Here is a 20,019-nt window from a genome sequence, read left to right as displayed (position 1 = left end):
GAAAGCAACAGCACATTTTGGAAACTAGTGACATGTAGTGGAAGGCGAAGTTATATGTGGCGACAATGTCGCGCATGTATAGCCAGCACGACATTCTTGACACCTACAATATTTACAAATACGATTATCAAACTGGAATTATCCTCTGTGTGTACATTAGACGCAATAGAAAGTGATAATGTCGTTTGCAAACTACGATATAGAAGCACAGCATCCCTTGGGCAAACGAGGGCAGAGGGAAGAAGCATTAGGCTCAGCCCAGGACCCAGACTCGCAAACAGAAGCTACTAATGGACTCAATACTATAATCGGAAAAACTTCTGCCCAATTGCAAGTTTTTGGCTCTTTAATTTCACAGCTAGATATACAAAGAAAACAAGTTGGAACACGTAGAGACTGTCTTCAATTGCGGGAGAATATCGAGGAGCTAACGACTGATATTGGTGGAATGGACAGATCCATCCAGCTCCTTATTCTGAATATTCTGCAATTAATCAACAAGAAACTGACTGTAAAACCATCAAATTTGGAAGAAAATAGACTGATGCAAGTGTCAAATAAGCAGATGGTGGTAAAAGAGCGATTGGTTAGCGAATTTAGCGAATTACATCGTCTGTTTCAGCGTTCAATAAGATTATACAACGAGAAGAAAAGGTCTTATCCTTTAAAGGATATTTTGGATCACCATAGCAACCAAGCAGCCAACGAAACAACACCGTTGATAAGTTCAGAATCAAATGGAGGTCAATTGCAATCGCAGCTTCAAGTACAAGAACAACAACAGGAAGATACTATAAACGACACCGAGCTCCAGTACCATATCTTGCTTACCGAGGAGAGAAATCGTGAAATCAACCAAGTCACGGAAGGAATCGTGGAAGTAAACGCAATCTTCAAAGACTTGGGCCAATTGGTAACCCAGCAGGGAGAACTGTTGGATACTATAGAAGATAATATTCTCCAATTGCAGGGTAACACTCAACAGGCACTGAGAGAGTTGACAAAAGCTAATGAGTACCAGAAGGCAAAGAGTAAATGGAGCTGTATCATTTTAGTGGCACTCAGTATATTTGTGTTAATCATAATATTGGCAGCAGTTAGTTAGAGCCAATGGTGCTACGGGATTACAGAAAGACTAGGACAAGGTTTGTATTAATTTGTATAACCATAATTTAGAATAACAATAATATTAATGAATAATGAAATCAAAGTCAAAAAAACAAGAAATGAAATAACCTAACTAAAAACTAATTTCCCTTAACAACTGTAACAACGTTTCCAACTTTACCAACTTTACCTATACAGCTGCATGTAATCTTTATGCATGCTGGTTTACCGAAACCATCTACTATACCCAAGCATCCAGATACCGAATATCTCCTTTCACGAAACAGATATGTCAAGAATCAAGATGGCTGCGTTCAGAACTCAAAGTTCTCTTAGTCTAAACTTTGCACATCTAATTCAACTACAGAATCACTTTCGTCGCCGTAAAACATTTCGTCATCAGAAAAATCAGACGTTTCTGGCGTAGTAGCCGAATCGTCGTCTGTTTCGTGACTATAAGATCTCCCTGTAGAACGAGCACTTGGAGCTTCGCTAGCAAACTCGTTGTCTTCGTAGGCATCTGCAAAATGCATATTAGCAACTTTGGCCTCTTCTAGTTTTGCTCTACAGAAATCGGCTCCCATTTGGAACACGAATTCTGCCGTTTCCAAGACCTTCTCCTTGTTGTTGGCAATGGCAATTGCAGCACCGGTAACAGCACCTACCGTCATGGCAATCTTGACCGAAAGCGGAACTAAGATGGTTAGTACCATTTTCTGGAGGGCGACATTTCTATGGAAATCTACCAGATACAGAAACGAAGAAGACGTCTTGTCCACGAAAACGTCCACAACTACGGCACGTGTGCCTTCGCTGTTATACATACTGAAGAAGGGCATGATGAGACTTTGACAGTGGTAGAGAAACAGCAAAAGAGAGTAAAGGCGATTTCACTTTCTGAGTGGCTAAGCTCACAGAAGCGTGATAGTATGGGGATATGCACTATATACAGTCCAAGGACTTCTGGAAAATGCATGGAATGATTTTTATTTCGAGATACGAAGTGAATTCTGGTTGCGAAATAAATGTAAATAAGAATTAGCAGAGTGAGACCGGAAGAGAGACGAAATTCAATGTTTACGAGTCTAGAAAGATACGTGCCCATCGGAATACTGTGCCAGCTTATGACTCAGGTTCTTACTTCAGTGTCTGTCACGTGCATCTCTTATCAGTCTCTGGCCATACGATATTTATGCCACGGAGTCTAAAATAAAACCAGAGTCTTATCCTTCTGTTTCTATCCCCTCCGATAAGCATCCGATAAGCCATTTCAATCGATTTCCAGTACATTATGTTAGAATTCTTGTGTATTTTTGTATTCTTTTTTTCTCTTCCCGTGGAGAGAGTAGTACAGCGAATAGCTTTTTGTAGTCTACCAATTGTCTTCCACTCAACTTATTTGGCTCCAATCCTACCTCTTTTTGATTGTCAGCCCCTATGACACAATTGACTAGAAATCAGCTGGAATTTCACCAACTATAGCCCCTATTCGACTTTTGACTCCGACAATTCCTGCTGACTCACTCGCCGATGCACTTACGCACAGCGCTACCACCTTCTCCTATTTGGAACCATTTGTACATAAATGAGATCAGATCCGACAAAGTTAATTTCTCGAATATTTCTTCGGAGTTGTGTTTTCTTCAGCAACAGTAATTACGTAGCAATGACAGTAGCGCCAATACTAACTAGGGAGCTCAGTTTGTCGGAAAACTTCTTGCGGTTCCGAACTGCAACAAGGTTCTACAGGAACTTCCAAGTTACGGCGACTTATAGCCAATCTTTGGGTGCAAATCTCGACGTTCTCTTCCATGCTTTGCGGAAAACCTTGCTCGATTACCATATATTGATCTGCAATGTGTTCACTGAACTGGGAAAGAAAGGTGCCTTTTTTAGACCGCTCTCCAAAGCCACTTTGGCTGACTTGTTGGTATTGAAAGATGGAAAATCGTACTTGACTGATGGTACAATCAATGAAAAATTCATGAAAGAAGTCAACGAGACGATTTTCAAACATGAAATCGAGTCCCCCTTATTCAGGTTGATTCTTGTAGGTGAATTTGATCTATGTGCTGTTTTTGAGCATACGATGGCCGACGGGGTTGTAGGCAACTATTTCCACCAAATCTTATTAGACAACCTAGCCTACGTTCAGGACCCAGAGAACTACACTATGTTGGTCTCAGATTACGGTATTGACATCAAGAGTCAAGTTTCAATGAATTCAGTCATCTTTGAATATGCTGCGGATGTTCGACACCTTAGAAACTCCCTCCCTCCTCCTATTGACAGTTTCCTCGCAGACCCCGATGTCGACTACAGTGGAAATGATCCTGAATACTTCGACAAAGTGGTCCCCACAGACTATGTAGGTAAAAAATGGCAAGGAAGGTTTATGCCGACATGGGATTACACCCTCAGTTTCAAACTTCTTAATTTCACTCCAACAGAAACGAAACAGATTCTAGCCAAGTGCAAAGTACAGGGAGTGACGTTGACTTCGTATATTGCCATTATCCATATATTTACCATGCAGCCGGTATTTGGAACCGAATGCTACAATACCCATAGAATTGCCATGACTTTGCGAAGACATTATGATGCCAATAATACCAACTCCGCATACAAAGAATTGTTGACACGAGAAAATTCCAAGATCCTTGGAAGCGTCGCCCATGTTGGTTTTGCTAACAATATGGCACCTTTATCTGAATTTTCATGGGATGAGGTTAGGAAAATCAATGCTAATGTGGCCACACAAATTTCGAATAAGAACGCCATGAATGCTTTTAAGGGATTCAAACAAGCATACGAAGCCCAAGATGATCCTTCGTCGTTTTTTGAATCACAAATGGAGTTCCCCAAGGCTGATGCTTCTAAGATCTCCAATTTGGGATACATTAAGATCCCCAATTACGAAAGAGATACTGGATCTTGGACTATCACCAATATGATATTCTCACAGGATGTCAGCCCCACTACGGCCGAGTTCATGTTGAATGTAGTTTCAACACCAATTGGCGGATTGAATTTCGTCTTGACTTACTACGACCATCGATTTGACGATGTAGACCTCGACAACTTTGACGGACTCGTTGCAAAGTTGAAAGAGAACATGCTCAAATACTCGCAATGACCGAGAACCTAATCATTTATTCTAATTCTTTTTAATTCCAAATCCTTAATAATTCAGAAAGTTAACCTCAAATTCCTAATTTTACTAATGAACAATAATATAGAACCATAGATACTGATTTCACTAATTCTTACATTAATACATACAATATGCTTGTAGACTCTATTACTATTGAAATTCAAGAAATTCACGTGACCAGACTACTTCCGACCGATAAGAAATTCTACGACATTAGATTCTAGCGTATTTCAATTTCCAGTTCTTATTGCTAAAGTCGAGAAACGTGAATGTCTTTAGAGTCTGAAATAATAGAGACGGTAGAGGAGTCTGACTCTGGGCGTCCACATCAATTCCGAAGTCGAACGACTGGAGATTGGCTCAACCAGGACGGAATCAAGGAAGTCAAAAGGTTTAACGATTTCCGAACTATCGATTGGGTAGAAGATGAATTGGACGAGCACAAGAAGAGATTGATGAAAAGGAAACATGTGCGTATAGGCACAAGTTCATTTAAGGATCGTTTGCTTGTTGTGACACAGAACTGGATCCTTCTCGCTGCCATGGGGATCACTATAGGGTTGATAGCCGGCTGTTTGAATATCATTACAGCTTGGTTGGGTAGTGTTCGCGTAGGACATTGTTCACTGAACTTTTATTTGAGCAAAGCATTCTGCTGCTGGGGCCAAGACGAGGAAAAGTGTCAAGGCTGGAATTCGTGGTCTCTGTACACGTTTTTCAATTATTTGATGTACGTAGGGATATCGTTGTGTTTTTCTACCACTTCAGCTGTATTGGTAAAGCACTACGCTCCTTCTGCAGCCGGCTCAGGCATCTCGGAGATCAAGTGTATTGTGTCTGGGTTTGTGATGGAGGGATTTTTGGGGTGGTGGACGTTGTTGATAAAATCCATAGGTCTACCTTTGGCTATTGCTTCTGGCCTAAGTGTAGGAAAAGAAGGTCCCAGCGTTCATTATGCTGTCAGTGTAGGTAACTCGATAGCGAAATTGGTGCAGAAGTACAGAAAGAGTGCTTCTAAGGCCAGAGAGTTTCTTACGGCTACTTCTGCTGCCGGTGTGGCTGTAGCGTTTGGTTCTCCTATGGGAGGGGTGCTTTTTTCCATTGAAGAGATTTCGTCTGTATTCCAGTTATCCACTATCTGGAAGTCATACTTTTGTTCGTTGATAGCTGTGGCAACGTTGGCTGCAGTTAACCCATTCAGGACAGGTCAATTGGTTCTTTTTGAGGTTACCTATGATACCCAATGGCACTACTTCGAGATTCCGCTCTACATAATATTAGGTATATTCGGGGGTGTCTATGGAATTGTTGTCTCTAAGTTCAACATCAGAGTAGTCGCTTTCAGAAAGAAGTATTTGGGCAATTTCGCAATCCGAGAGGTGTTTATTCTTTCGTTGTTCACAGCTAGTTTCAGTTATTTCAACGAATATTTGAGATTAGACATGACTGAATCTATGCAAATTCTTTTCCACGAGTGCGATGTAAAGTTCAGTCATTCTATATGTGATCCTAACTCCAAAAAGACACCTATACTTGCTTCCTTGATATTTGCCACCATCGCAAGAATGGGATTGACTATTATTACCTACGGTTGTAAAGTTCCCGCAGGTATCTTTGTTCCATCCATGGCTGCTGGTGCCACCTTCGGGCGTGCACTCGGAATTATTGTAAACTATTTCTACCAAGAACACAAAGATTCATCTATCTTCCTGACTTGCCCAGCTAATGGCCGCTGTATCATTCCAGGTACATATGCCTTCTTAGGAGCTGCAGCCGGCTTAAGTGGTATCACAGATCTCACTGTAACAGTAGTGATCATTATGTTTGAATTGACGGGAGCCTTGAGATTCATCCTTCCAACAATGATTGTAGTTGCGATCACCAAAGCCATAAACGACAAATGGGGACATGGTGGAATTGCTGATCAGATGATTAAGTTCAACGGCTTACCGCACATAGACGCCAAGGAAGAGTTCACCTTTGATACGACAGTGGAAAGCGCCATGTCTACTGTAGTTGTAACATTTCCCTGTGATATCCAGGAGGCTATCACTTTGGAACAGTTGAAACAGACTTTATCCAAAACAACATTTAGGGGCTATCCTCTTATTCAATCGTCAGCAAATCCCAAAATCGTCGGATTTGTGTCCAGAGCAGATTTGGAATACGTAATCCACAATTACGATGGAGTCAGCGACACTACAAAATGTAATTTCAGTAACACAGATAGAAGTGACTCTATGATTGACTTTAAACCAATACTAAACAGATCCCCTTTGACAGTTAACATCGATTGTCCGTTAGAGTATGTCTTGGAGGTATTTGTTAAAATGGGACCCAGATACATACTAATCGAGAATGAAGGTAATTTAGTTGGTATAATCACTAGAAAAGACATTTTGCGATTTGAATATTCATTACATTCTCTTCACACGAACACATTTGAACAACAGCTTCACGAAGCGTTTGATGCCAAGGTATGGGAAATCATGAACTACTTCTCGCGTGGATTACGGAAAAACTCCGGAAGACTTCTCTACAACGACGAGAACAGGTTTATGTAATGCCATTATTGTAAAATATATTCTATTAACTCTATAAATGTTGAGACGTTTATGTATCTTTCCACTTTCCGTGGTCCTTGTAGTTATTATATAATGTTCTGTAGTACGATTTTCCAGGAATATCGAGAGACAAACTCACCAATTGAAGCTCGCTCTGTGAGAGTACGTCGAATATGCTGTAGATTCCAGACATCAACTGGTCATTAACGTTGCTCTTGAAGTTGACCCGAAGGTTGAGGTAAATATAATTGATCAACAACATAGGTACATGCTTTCTGAGAGACTTCTTGATCAACGACGTAGCCGTAGTAAGCTTCTCATTGGCCACTTCTCTCGAAACAACTAGCTTCGAAGGCTCACACAAGTTGGCAATCAATCTTGAATAGGATGCAGCAGCTTCTTCGCTATCAGACAATGCCAAATCCGACTTGTTCATACTTAACTTTCTCATCAACACATTAAAGGTGTTAATGACGATATGATGACGAGAAGTGAGCTTATACCTATGGAACAATAACACATGAGAAATGACTTGGGTAGCAAGAATGTAGTTGTTAGCATTGTTGCCATTCTCCAGAAGGACAATCAGATTCGTCAACGAAAATACCATTTCAAGCAGGTACTGGCTAAACAACCAGGCAGTCTCACTGAGACTATTCTTGAGAGAAACTAAGATCATGCCAGCAACATCCGCGTGGATATAGCCAATCTTGGTGCTAATACTCAGAATAGTTCTTGTGAAAGCTTTTTTACTCTCTTCTAGATGACTCTTTTGCAAATATTTAACCATCAAGAGGATCAATTTCAGCAAGCCATCACAATGTTCATCGTGTGCTTCTTCAAGAGATCCAAGGACATAGATGTAGCACTTCAAGAATTGAGCATAATTGGATGATAAGACTTGCAAATAGGAATCTAACGCCAAAGAAGCATCCACATTGAAACCGTCTTGAAGTGCAATGTACAAGGAGAAAATGTATACTGAGTTTTCAAACGTATGCTCGAGTCTGGAAGAAAGCAAGGTGAAGAGTGCTAGCCTTACCTCTCTTAATGAGTCATCATCATCATTTTCAATCTTCAGACCAATTTCCTTTACAATTTTTAATACATCATCAGAAGATTCGTCGCCAGATAATTCCAAAAACCTCAAAAGTCTACTAACCACGTCAATATTCATCTTGCTTAACTGCTGCTTCAACGATGATATGACAGCATTGGAAAAGTAGGTCCTCAAGGTTTCACAATGGACAAGTAAACTGGACTCTATCTGATCATATTTCTTGATATTCATAATGATGATTTCAGCAGCACTGAATTCAGCATCAATTCCTTTGAACTTTTTGGAAGAGAAATACTTCGTTAAGTACTTTACAGTATCCACAACGTCGGCTTCATTCTGCTTGCTGGATATTTGATTCAAGTGGTTCTTCCAAATGATACTAAAGATGTCTTGAGCAATTTGCAATGAATTGGAATTGGAAACTCTAAACAAATTTAATGCTTTTCTGAAATCAGTTTCGATCGTAGAAGTGAAAGTAGGCTGCTCAAGCAAATGTTTGATGGCAAGTCTGATCTTTGTTTGCTTATCTTCGTTTATGGTCTTGCCTGTTTGTTCCAAGAAGATTTCAAGTAGCTTCTTCTTAGAAGTTCTGTCAAAACAGTAGATAGGAATTAGGGTAGTCAATTCGATGGCGGTATCGACATTGTCAATGCAATAATTAATTAATGATTTTGGTAACTTGCGACATTCAAAAAATACTGGTGTCAACAACTCACCAAATTCATGAAGGTGTCTTACAAGAGATGCAATTATAGAGTCGATTTGAGGCTTGGGAAAATAGTAGTCAATAACAACTAACCATCTCTTCAAAACCACTCTCAGCAACTCTGGATTACTCAAAAGAAGAGAAGCAAATGATTTCAGAAATGAATTCATATCCGGAAAATCCTTTCCCAATTCAAGAAGACGTAAGATGCAATAATAATAGTAAAGAGTGGTATCGCTCTTCAACGACTCAATTGGGACGTCGACATTTCTTCCATACAAACAAAGCAAGTAGAACAAAATTTCCCATCTGGTATTCTTGGAGGTCATGTAATAGTTCTTACTTCCTAGAAGTGTTTGTTTCAAGGTATCCTGAGTAGACACAGGGCAGCTAAGTAAACCCTTCGATATGGCTGTTAACAACGGAACCTGAATCGCATCGTCTAGGTTCGAAATATCGGAAATGAGAAGACCCAATTGTTTAGATGACAAGATCTTGATATTTTTGGAAACTTCATTGATAAAAGAGGACTGGGCATAAATGAGATCAACTTTAATTGCCCGTGGCCAAATCGACTCTATGAAATCGGGCAATTCTCTAGCCTTAACATAGGCTTCAAGGATAGAAACACCGATAGATTCTCGGGAGCTTTTGGGAGCCTTAGTAACGACTTCTTCACATTTCTGCATCGCCAAGTCTATGTCAAGTTCTAGCAAGTAGTTTGTGAGATTCCAGTTGATCTGTTGCTTCTGTTTTGTGAATTCCGACTCATAAATTGCTAGGAAAAACTTACTAGAAAGTGATTTATTAGCAGAGGCTAGAATGGAAAGTAGTGTTTCAGACAAGGAGGAGAATCTGGGGATACCAATGATGGTTGTGAAAAGTTCTTCACACAATGCTGAGTCCTTCGAGGCTACGAATTCTACAGCGAGTTTGAACAATAACTGAACAGAACTCGATTCCAATAGAATCTTGTCATCTTTCAAGACGCTGGCAATATCAGAAACAAAGTTGGAAACCAACTCGCCGAAGAAGAGCTCTTTGACAAGGATATCTCTGAATATGGAACTGTAGCCCTTTGTGCCATATATGACGATGAAATGCAATAGATTAGGTGAACAAGTAGTGATGAACTTCTTGTAGTACTTTTTAGAAGGTGAAAAGCTGACCGTAAGACGAGGCAATTGGTACAAGTCTCTAACGAGTGAGACCCATCTGGCGATATCCGAATCGTTAGCTGTGAGCAAAGTACTACAATTGGAGAATGAGCTAAGCATGTTCATAGAGTTATTCTCATCGATTTCGATATAAGTGCCCTCTCTGGCCAAAGAAACAAAATTCATGAGCTCCAGAAGCAATTCCTGATCCGGAGCATTGGACAATATGTCTATAATGATATCAACTAGCTTTACTTTCTTAAATATTTTGTTTCTCGAAGTCTTGCTTGAAGCTTCCGAAGCTAACAGAACCCATACTTTTGTTAGCAAACGCCAGATTGAACTATTGTATTTCCACAGTTTGAACGGGCCATTACTCCAGTCATTCAACCGGTCACTAAGCAACTCAAGAATAAAAGTACATTTGTTGGGAAGATATACTTGGTTAACTGTACTATTATCAAGAAGGGAAAGGCATGTTTCTATGATTTGGTCGATAGTGGCAGTTTTTGACCGCAAGAATTTGGTCACAGCCTCAGCCGTGTTTAATGAAGACATATAGATTCAGCAGAAGAGCCGAATTGGGCTGGGGGTGCAAATATAGCTGAAGTCGTAGATTTGGAAGTATACTGGTTGTGAAAAATCTCATCGTTAAAAAAATAGATTCGACCTCCGGAAAAGATCCGGGAGGCGATGAGCGAGAGAAGTCGGAAGTCGAGATGACAGAGAAAGTATAGAGAAGGAGAGTAGCACAGATACAACTAGAGCCATACAATTGAAGGCATACAGTAGTTGTAATACCAAGGCTAATTAGGCAATAGATATGATGAAATTGGGCAAATCAATTTCTGTTCTAGAAGAATTTTTGGAGACTTATTTTTATGAATGTCAACCCAGTCGAAACACACAGACTCTCTGTTTGGCAGATTGATATACTTCACAATCACAAATGAATAGGATTGATAGTGTCCTTAACCGTATAATTAACAGTATAAGAGCATGCTCTACATCTGAGATTTTCATCTGAGATTGTTACATTTCTACAGCACTACACCCTACATTGTAGATCTGATTCAGCATTCATTACGAACTACTAATATACACTAACTAAACCGCTTAGATCAACAAGGTTTCGATCTTGTCCTTGATAGAGTAGATCTGGTTCTTGATGGAAGAAGCGTCGTTGGAGGTGACCGAGGCAGCGATGACTGGTCTGGAGACTCCACAGGCTCTACCCAAGGCAGCCTTGGATGGAACAAAGACGTATGGAACGTTCTTGTCTTCACACAACAATGGCAAGTGCAACAAGATTTCAATAGGCTCGGTGTCAGCAGCCATGATGATGAACTCAGAAATACCTCTGTTCAAGGTCTTGGTGGCTTCGTTGGCACCCTTCTTCAATTGTCTCAAGTTCTGGGCTTGTTGAACGACATCGAGAATTTGCTGGGACAAGCCAGAATCAGCCAATGGGAAAGCCTTTGGGTTTGGGGCAGACATGATGATGAGATGATGTGATGTGTAGTGTAAGGCTCCTTGCAAATGCTCGCCAGTAGATGAAGAAAAAAGGGAAACAAGTGAAAAGGAAGAAGATGCTAAACGGTTTTTTGCATGGAGCTGCAATGGTAGCGATGCTAGCAGAAATTTTTCAGTTGTCTCATCGAGCACTGCATGGAGACATTTTTGCTGGGGAGCTGGAGATGCCTGTAAAATGTCGCACTTTCTCTCGCTATTCTCGTTACTTCAGAACTCTTGCTTTTCTCGCTATTCTCGCTAATTTCTGCTGTACCTCACCATTTAGAGCGATATTATTAGCAGTACTCAGATTTACCGCAATTCCTCCCTATCTCTATCCTTTAAAAATCAGATTCTCGCTATTGTAGAGACAGTACAGATGATACTCCCAATATCACTTCACATCTGAAAATTGCCTATCTCTAGTCCCCTTACACATTGAAATGTCCCCGTACATTCTTCAGCATCTTCTCTACCATTTATTCCCATGCTATTTAGGAGCTACACTCTCTATATTCTCATGCTCTCTGCCTCCAGCGTAACTCACAGTCTTCCCAGGTGCTCTCCTGCATACTCGCTCCAACAAATTTGTTCATTCATCAAACATTAAGGAGATTGGAGATAAGTCGCTGCTTCTCCAATTCAACCACCTCTCTACTTCTACTTCAATTTATCATTTCCCAAGTCAATATGTCTGATTTATGGTATGTGTATAACGTGTCAGCCGATTGGCGAAGTCTCGGCCGCGGACGTATCTCTGGTTATCGAATTCAGTGATCTCCTTTCCTCCAATAATAGCCATTTCTGAGCATTGCCCAAACAACACATGTGTTCAGGGATTCGACATCCAGAGGCGGAAATCGTGATATCGCCAATCATGGTGAGCTACTCACCTAGTTGAAACACTGCTGAAGTGTCAATTGGCCCGGATGGAAAGTTTTCCGGCTTTCTGCATCACCATCTCATATCGGTTAATCAGATAGTGATACATGACTGAGGTGCCTCTAATTTCACCATCGGAAACTAAGTATCCAGTGACTCTATGGAATGCTAGAGCCAATAAACCTACATCGTTGTGTATGGTATTCAGTTGATTCCTATAGATTCTCAGTGCAGTTAGGCGCTTTAAGTGTCATTATCCCGTCGTTGTATCATTAAGTGCTAAGGATCTTTAAGTTGTACCCTTCTTTATATCAATTGCAATCTACTCATGCTGTCCACTCCTAGTACTCTCTGCTGTCAGTATCCATCATTAATAATTGCATCCGTATCCTGATCTAATGGTTAATTGATTCTTTTTCGATAATGTTTTCGCCACTGTTCGTCTGCTTAATACTAACCCTTCTAGCCCAGTTTACGCTCCCTTCTTTGGAGCCATCGGTTGTGCCGCCTCCATCGTGTTCACCTGTTTCGGTGCCTCCTACGGTACGGCTAAGTCTGGTGTCGGTATCTGTGCCACTTGTGTCACTAGACCAGACTTGTTGGTCAAGAACGTTGTTCCTGTCGTTATGGCCGGTATCATTGCCATTTACGGATTGGTCGTATCTGTGTTGGTGTCAGATGGGTTGAAGCAAGAATTGCCTTTGTACTCTGGTTTCATCCAATTGGGTGCTGGTTTATCTGTTGGTTTGTCCGGTTTGGCTGCTGGTTTCGCCATTGGTATCGTTGGTGACGCTGGTGTCAGAGGTAACGCCCAACAACCAAGATTGTTCGTCGGTATGATTTTGATTTTGATTTTCGCCGAAGTCTTGGGTTTGTACGGTTTGATTGTCGCCTTGTTGTTGAACTCTAAGGCCGCTCAAGATGTGAAGTGTTAAAGAATGACGATAGGCAACATCACAATGAATATATTTGTTGTTGAACTGTCTATACGGATTCCCTCTCATTCACATCATATTTAATCGAACCAATGAAAAACGAAATTTCAATATTCATCTATTATTGTTTTATCATAGTTAGACTCATTTTTTTTAATTCACTGAAATCAGACATCTAAAATGCATCCATACGGATGGTTTCTTCATTTATTTTTATAGAGACCTGGGAGTCGCTCCTTGGTTTTGATTTGTCAATTCTCTGTTAGTTGAATTTCAATATCATATATCGAAAAGTATTACATGTAGGCTGATACCGTGTTGGATATGATATTAAGTAATATGTACAAATGTTACCTACAAGTTAGTAGCATGAGTCTAGTTTTAGAGGATATAGAGCTGAGTGGGAATGGAGCATTCGAATACAGAGCTAAAGTTATATAGTGTTGCACTATTTATTATTACCTTTACTATCAGCTACTTTTATAACTAAGTCTCCATATATACTTTTCCAATCTTGGCTACGATAGCGTTTCTTATCGTCTTAGAAAGTTCTTTGAGATTGGTTGGGATGTCAATATTCTTCTTCTGTAGGGTTACTCTCCAGTCATATGGCTCCGTTACATCTTCGATATGGTTTATGGAATATTGGTACAATGATTCGCCTTCCTTCAACTCTTCAGCAGTAGCCTGCGAGTAGAAGCTGTCAATGACGTCAATAACGACAATCAAGTCTGGAAGTTGGAAAACAGAGTTGGTGTCATTCAAAAAAGGAAGATATTGACAGAGCAACAACGGACAGAACTTCTTGGGCAAGTAGTTGAACTTCAAGATATGAATCAACTTGGAGAACTTCTTTGCCAGAGATAAATCGTCGGACTCAAGATGAGCAAAGAAGTCGTGCAAAACAGCATACGGCGACAAACATTGTCTGATCACTGGATGTATCTTCAACGACTTGTCAACATTGTTAGTGACAATATTATTGATCAAATCATCCTCCACAGGCCTGTTGTTGACCAAACTGTCTTGGAAAATCATATCCCACACAATACGATGTACCTGTTTTATACCATCACTCTTGCCGTCTTCTTCTATAGAAGTAGGGTCGTAACAGTTGACAAACATGTTCAATGCTTCGAAGATATACCCGTCGTTCAACGACTTCAAGCCACTAATATAGTACAACTCCCTTGCAGTGGATAACAAGTTCAACTGAGCACAAATTGTTAGAGCCCATTCCAAGTCATCGTTGGTTAAAGACTTGAAATGAGGAAGGAAGTCCTTTATGACATTACGGTTGTGAGTCTTGGATTGCTCTGAAATAGCAATGTCTCCATTCAACAACAAACCTATGCCTACGGGAACTAAGCTGTGGATATTCAAGCATTCGAACGCGTGTCTGGTCAAAAAGTACTCCGAAATGGTTCTTTTGTTGAGCAAAGCATCAATGTCCTTAGAGTTGCTGGCTACGGAGTAGTAGTTGGTCAAATAAGATCGCAACTCCAACAACTTGGAAACATACGATGCCGTGGCAGGCTCGATGTCATGCATAGTCTTTATCACCTTCAAGAAGTTTTCGTCGAGGATGTTTTTGAAACAGTCTTCACATATTTGCGACATGTCAGAGGTGTCTACTTCAAAAGAGGCAGGTGGTATTTCCAGTATAGCTATATTGTAGAATTCCTTGTAGAGCTCATTGTCATCCCTGATTTTGTACAACGCAAGAGCAACATAGACTTCATACCAAGTTTCGCAGTGGGCTGCGATAGTCTTGGACAAACCAGTCATAATAGAAGCAACATCATAGATCTGGCTAAGCATGATTGTATGCTGGGGATTCTCAGACTCTACTGATACCTTGGCCAACGAATCTCTGAATTCACAGGCAGCAAGCTTCCATTCGGAAAACAGACCCTTTAGGCATAAAGGCTCGTAGTTACCTAATAAGAGTACAAGGTCGGAAATCACGGAGTACAATTCAGGAACTTCTGCTTCCAATTGCTCATACTGAGAATGAGTAATGGCTTCTACAGCCTGCGAAAGGAGACCCCGTGACACAAGCTGGCTCAAGTACGTGTTCCAGAATTGTGGATGTGTGTAGGGAGTCGGCGTATTTATCATGACAGCTTCTGTCAACTCGTTGGTGGGTTTATGGTAGAATCCATTGACCCACTTAGCTAGTAATTCTGGCTTGAGTTTGACATCACTAACAAAGTAGTTGGATTGCAAACATTGTAAAATGTATAGCAAACTATGTAATTGAAGCAAGTACGACTCATCGACTGTTTCTTCGTCCGCAATTTCTGCAAGGAAAACCCCAAGACTCTCGACAATGGAGCCAAAAGCAGAATCGATATCTTTATAAACCGAATCTCTGTCGATTCTAGTGGAATTCACGTCGTCTATCTCTGTAAATCCGATAGGAGCGTCTTCCTTTTCTAATTCTATTCTGGTAATATCGCTTTTGCTGATTCCTTCTATCAATTTATAGAGAGAGTTGACATATTTGACATAGTTCTGTGAGTAGGAATCGCTGATTCCTACCGTTTGGTCATACTGCTTCTTGTCAAACTTGAACTCAAGCGGTATTGTCGAGTCAAGCCATTCTTGAAGATCCACATACGACTTCTCTTGCGAATATAACAGCCTGTCTGCGACTTTCGTGGAGTTATTGGACGATGAATCAGAAATGGCTTCGGTCTCGGAGGTCGATTCATCATCTGGAATTTCCAACATCTCGATGTCGTCGAAATTTCTCTCAAAATTGTCCGACATTTTGCAAGTTATCAACAATGGACTTACGAACAAAAAGAAACCCAATTAGTTGAGGTGTTGCTTTTATGTTGATGCTACAGGTGTTGACAAAATACTCGATCAATGTAAATATTTCATACACAAATTTCCAAACAACCTCATCAGTCACGTGAGAATCTTGAAATGCCAGCAACCTGCATGTGGAAAACTTCTCGTATTCCGTTCATGGATTTTGCTGGATTTGGGCTCTATAGTAGTCACTAAAGTAGAATTCAAGATTCTCTAGAGACTTGATTGGACTGTTAATCTTGGTCTACTTTTGAGCATGCAGTTGGCAATTTTTAGTGTAAGTCAGCTAAGGCAAACCTTTCCATTTAGAAATTCGAAAACGTCCAATCCGAGGGCACTCTCCTCGGAAACCAACGCTATCAAAGAATCCTGTACCCGATTTTCCACCATGAAAAGTGTTCCACAGGATTTTATTTCAATTTTGCAACCATAGTGAATTGTCTATGGATTTCATATCACTCAACAGACAGAAGAAAAGTATTTGACAACAAATAAAGTCGTTACGGAATTCTCTTCTTTCCTTTTACAACTCTGTTAGTTCGTATTCTAAATTTATATACTCATGATGCTTCGTAAATAATGCTACTTAACTTTGATTTTGTTTTACTTCCATTATCAGCCTTCTTCTTCGACTTTCTCAGTGTGCCCAGACCTATTGATAATTCCAAGAAATGTTGAATTTGTCCCACAGTAACTGTATCGATAGCTGGTTTTCGCAAAAACGTTCCATCTCTATTCTTAACCAACATCTTCCAATCAGTCTTGGCCCATTCTGCAGTAGCAACCTGATCCAACACCGGTTCTTCAGGATTTTCAAATACCTCACTTAGCTTATAGATCCCACCGTTAACTGTTCCAATATAGGCAAGCTGACGCAAGCCACCGAATTTTTGTTGAAAGTGCTTAGAGTTGTTGCTGAGTTCTCGTGCACAACTCTTAACAACATTCACCTGCTCTCCTACATTGAAGGCAGCAACTTGATTAGTTCCTTCTAACAAAGAGACGTTTCCAATACAATCCCCAGTTATCACATATGACAGGAAAGCCGAAACAGACGACATCAAGTAATGTTCATACTGCAAAGGTATATTTTTAAGCTTCAGATCGGCCATTGTCCTGTTATAGTTCAATAGCCCATTCACTGCGTCACCAATTACAGCTTCATCATTGCTAATAATTGCCTGAGCAACAGCATGGACTGGAACCATTTTGAGCGTCTCTCTGACATAGTCCCAAGAGACTTCGCCAAGGTCGTTGGTTCTTTGACATACAAATACAAAATTTCCCGAAATAAGGAACGTAGACTCTTCCTCATCTAAAATGCTGATTGACAGCAGTGTTAGCTCAGAACTACCTTTCAAACCAGAAATCGAATATCCATGAACAAGCCTAATTTTATTAGAGCTTATGTGAAACTCAAGTATAGGCTTGTCGTTATTATTGTTAACAAGAGCAAGAAATGAAATAACCAGTTCCTCCTCATCTTCTTCGCCATCTGATGGCAATCTGCACAAGTCAACAAATTCTAGATTAACATTGTCCTTGAAGTGGAATTTGTGGAGAGTACGCATCTTTGAACTATCTATTAATTTCAAGTATGTATACCGCTTCACTCCTTCGTAATCGTAGTATCTTAATCCCGAATAGATGGATACTATCCAGTTATATTCCGGAAAGTGCAACACTCTGGTGCAAGCATCAGTGGTAAAAATCGATGAAATTGCATAATCCGTTCCCTCAAACCCTGACTGAACCGAATAAACTTCCAAATTGACACCTTTTAATACAGCGAAGGTGTTAGAAGACAAAAACAACATGTCATGTAAATTCGTTAGTTTACTTGAGTATTCAAATGCCATCCAACTCTGCGATCGAGTATCCTTTCGTAATCCAATTGCTCCTTGTTCACTAAACAATAGTATACTACCATCACCACTTTTGACAAATTGCTGAGGTATCTTCGATGAAGTAATTTCTTTCCCCAGAATAATCTTACCAGATTTGTAATTGAATTCGTATGCCAATGTAATACCACTTTGAAGATGAACAAGCATTTCCACTATATTCTCCTTTCCACTCTTGACCAATATGGTAGAATGTATAACTTGCGGCTCGTTGTTCACTCCAAGAAAACTTGAAGATATATCATGAACAAGTAGATTATTGCCAGAAACAATCAAATAGCACTTTCCCTTCCAATCAGCTACTACTGACACAAGAGAGTTCGATAAGTCAAGTAGATCGGCTACTGTTGATTCCAATTCGGCTACTTTAACGGGTTTGCTATGTTGTCTAGCAAGATACAACTCGTTCTTTGAGTTGCGTACCAAATAGCTACCCTTGTCTGAGACCACTCCATACACAATTTCATCCCGCAATTTTGTTCTATTATTTACCAAAACTGCTTCTTCTGTGATACAGATCTTGTATCCAGACAGTGACTTATATTGCAAGAGCTTATCGATTTGAATATCCGAAGAAGTTGACTTTGAGAGCTCTTCTCCATCCCATTCAAAAGTATCTTTCAGCCCATCTACATTCATCGTAACGATTTCTGATTCTGAAGCATACAAGATCCGCCTGGGTAATGACGAAATTCGTTGACTGTCAATAATATTGACTTCCCTTTTAGGTTTCGAATATTTTCTTAGTTCACCGCCGTTTTCTCCACCATGACTGGAATAGAAAGTTTCAATTGCTTCACTATCCACAACAATATCAAGTAAAGGAGGCGAAGAATCAATGTGTGACTTCACAAGAATATGTGGTTTATTGGGAAGCACCTCAAAGAACACCGAACGAGAAGTTCTAGATGCTTGGAAAAAGACGTTTTTGTTGATGTGAAAAAGACCATTTGCAATGGGGATTGTGGACTTACCCAACTCGATATAGTTTAGCTGCTTCACCGTAATCGAGGCCGATAACAGAGTCATCACGTAGAATAGCATGTAAGTAGAACCGGAGCTTGATGTAACCATTATTCGTGAATTGTCAACAGCTTCTAGAGAGACAAAAGATTCCTTGACGATATCTTTCGGCATTGTTTGGGTGAGATCCTTAGTTACTACATTATTACGTACAACTACAGAATAGTCGATATCTTCGTTAGACAAATAGACTGTATTCTTTGGGCCAGGAAAGTAGAATATCTTGGTGCTTGAAACGACAAACAATCCACCTTGCTCTGGAGACAACATACCTGTCGGAGGTTCTTCAAACTCACCGAGCTGAAGGGCAAGTTTTAAAAAATGAGTCTCGCTATTCACAGACCAGTAACGAAGCGAGTAGTTGAAGTTGAAATCTCGGTATAGAATGGCCACTATATCTACACTAGTATTCTTCAACATTGTCATTTTCAGTACAACAACCGAGCCAATAGAAACCGACTCTACATGTGCCATTGCCAGAGTGTTGACTTTGGATTTGAGTCTGGGCTTCTTTGTTGCCTTGGGCACTTCTTCAGTCGCTACAAATGGGTCTATGTCGATCTTATGAACAAGACCTTGAAAGCAATGCAAGAGTATATAGCGAGGGACTTCAGCTGGGTCCACTACTATGACGGGACTAGAATCCACCGAGAATTGCTGACCCAATGGCGACAATCTGGTAAGTTCCTTAACGACGTAAGCCAGGTTCTGATTTTTGTAAACGAGGTATAGGCCATAATTGTCACAAAAAACGACAGTAGCAGGGCCCACAGAGTTCAATTTGTACTGGGCTATGGCAAATATGGCATGCTCCATTGCTATGGACACGATTCGCTTCTTAGACCCCGTCTGGGGGTCCACCTTGTAGTAGTCTATGGAGTGGATTCTGGCTAGTGTTAGAACATTTGTTTGCGGATTGTAGAGCGAGTGGAGAATCGCGTCTGGTTTCTGTATCTCACTTAGTAGAAACATGATAGACTGACCTCAATGTGAAGTCGATTGTACGATATAGGACAGAAGATTGCAAATGAGAAGAGAGAAAGAAGAAGAAGAAGAAGAAGAACCGGAAGTTGAAATCTAGTTGCAAATATAACTAAAGTGTGCGTGCAGTGAAAAATCAGAGCTTATGTAATGGGTGCAAATGATAACTTTTGGAAAAGGGAATACTGGCTACTGTCGATTTGGTGATCAT

General features: G+C 40.4%; 9 protein-coding genes across 9 annotated transcripts; 4 read left to right on the top strand and 5 right to left on the bottom strand. All coding sequences in view use genetic code 12, as the record gives it.

Annotated features, from left to right (window-relative positions):
* Positions 1–178: 178 nt before the first annotated feature.
* Positions 179–1,105, top strand: PICST_53649 (predicted protein; the record flags this gene model as incomplete). The annotated part of the gene is made up of 1 exon (XM_001387058.1): positions 179–1,105. One exon carries the CDS (start codon positions 179–181, stop codon positions 1,103–1,105), a length of 927 nt encoding a protein of 308 aa, XP_001387095.2.
* A 334-nt stretch (positions 1,106–1,439) lies between these two features.
* On the bottom strand, positions 1,440–1,946 carry PICST_29021 (predicted protein; the record flags this gene model as incomplete). Its single annotated transcript, XM_001386821.1, has 1 exon — positions 1,440–1,946. The coding sequence occupies one exon, from the start codon at positions 1,944–1,946 to the stop codon at positions 1,440–1,442; it is 507 nt and encodes a 168-aa protein (XP_001386858.2).
* An 827-nt stretch (positions 1,947–2,773) lies between these two features.
* Positions 2,774–4,243, top strand: PICST_29020 (predicted protein; the record flags this gene model as incomplete). The annotated part of the gene is made up of 1 exon (XM_001387057.1): positions 2,774–4,243. One exon carries the CDS (start codon positions 2,774–2,776, stop codon positions 4,241–4,243), a length of 1,470 nt encoding a protein of 489 aa, XP_001387094.2.
* A 287-nt stretch (positions 4,244–4,530) lies between these two features.
* On the top strand, positions 4,531–6,825 carry GEF1 (voltage-gated chloride channel; the record flags this gene model as incomplete). Its single annotated transcript, XM_001387056.1, has 1 exon — positions 4,531–6,825. The coding sequence occupies one exon, from the start codon at positions 4,531–4,533 to the stop codon at positions 6,823–6,825; it is 2,295 nt and encodes a 764-aa protein (XP_001387093.2).
* A 49-nt stretch (positions 6,826–6,874) lies between these two features.
* Positions 6,875–10,306, bottom strand: PICST_53208 (predicted protein; the record flags this gene model as incomplete). Its single annotated transcript, XM_001386820.1, has 1 exon — positions 6,875–10,306. One exon carries the CDS (start codon positions 10,304–10,306, stop codon positions 6,875–6,877), a length of 3,432 nt encoding a protein of 1,143 aa, XP_001386857.2.
* A 558-nt stretch (positions 10,307–10,864) lies between these two features.
* On the bottom strand, positions 10,865–11,245 carry PICST_53138 (small nucleolar ribonucleoprotein SNU13; the record flags this gene model as incomplete). The annotated part of the gene is made up of 1 exon (XM_001386819.1): positions 10,865–11,245. One exon carries the CDS (start codon positions 11,243–11,245, stop codon positions 10,865–10,867), a length of 381 nt encoding a protein of 126 aa, XP_001386856.1.
* Positions 11,246–11,934: 689 nt separating this feature from the next.
* CUP5 (vacuolar ATPase V0 domain subunit c) lies at positions 11,935–13,362 on the top strand. The gene is made up of 2 exons (XM_001387055.1): positions 11,935–11,964; positions 12,609–13,362. Exons 1-2 carry the CDS (start codon positions 11,951–11,953, stop codon positions 13,075–13,077), a joined length of 483 nt encoding a protein of 160 aa, XP_001387092.1. The 5' UTR covers positions 11,935–11,950; the 3' UTR covers positions 13,078–13,362.
* A 201-nt stretch (positions 13,363–13,563) lies between these two features.
* NUP85 (Protein in nuclear pore complex may function in nuclear envelope integrity may also be involved in tRNA biogenesis) lies at positions 13,564–15,852 on the bottom strand (the record flags this gene model as incomplete). Its single annotated transcript, XM_001386818.1, has 1 exon — positions 13,564–15,852. One exon carries the CDS (start codon positions 15,850–15,852, stop codon positions 13,564–13,566), a length of 2,289 nt encoding a protein of 762 aa, XP_001386855.2.
* Positions 15,853–16,436: 584 nt separating this feature from the next.
* PICST_66631 (predicted protein) lies at positions 16,437–19,823 on the bottom strand. The gene has a single exon (XM_001386817.1). The coding sequence runs from the start codon at positions 19,797–19,799 to the stop codon at positions 16,461–16,463; it is 3,339 nt and encodes a 1,112-aa protein (XP_001386854.2). The 5' UTR covers positions 19,800–19,823; the 3' UTR covers positions 16,437–16,460.
* Between the last annotated feature and the right edge of the window lie 196 nt (positions 19,824–20,019).

The sequence above is a fragment of the Scheffersomyces stipitis genome, chromosome 1 (assembly GCF_000209165.1).
Source record: "Scheffersomyces stipitis CBS 6054 chromosome 1, whole genome shotgun sequence".
NCBI classification, from domain to species: domain Eukaryota; kingdom Fungi; phylum Ascomycota; class Pichiomycetes; order Serinales; family Debaryomycetaceae; genus Scheffersomyces; species Scheffersomyces stipitis.
This window is presented reverse-complemented; position numbering and strand designations above follow the sequence as displayed.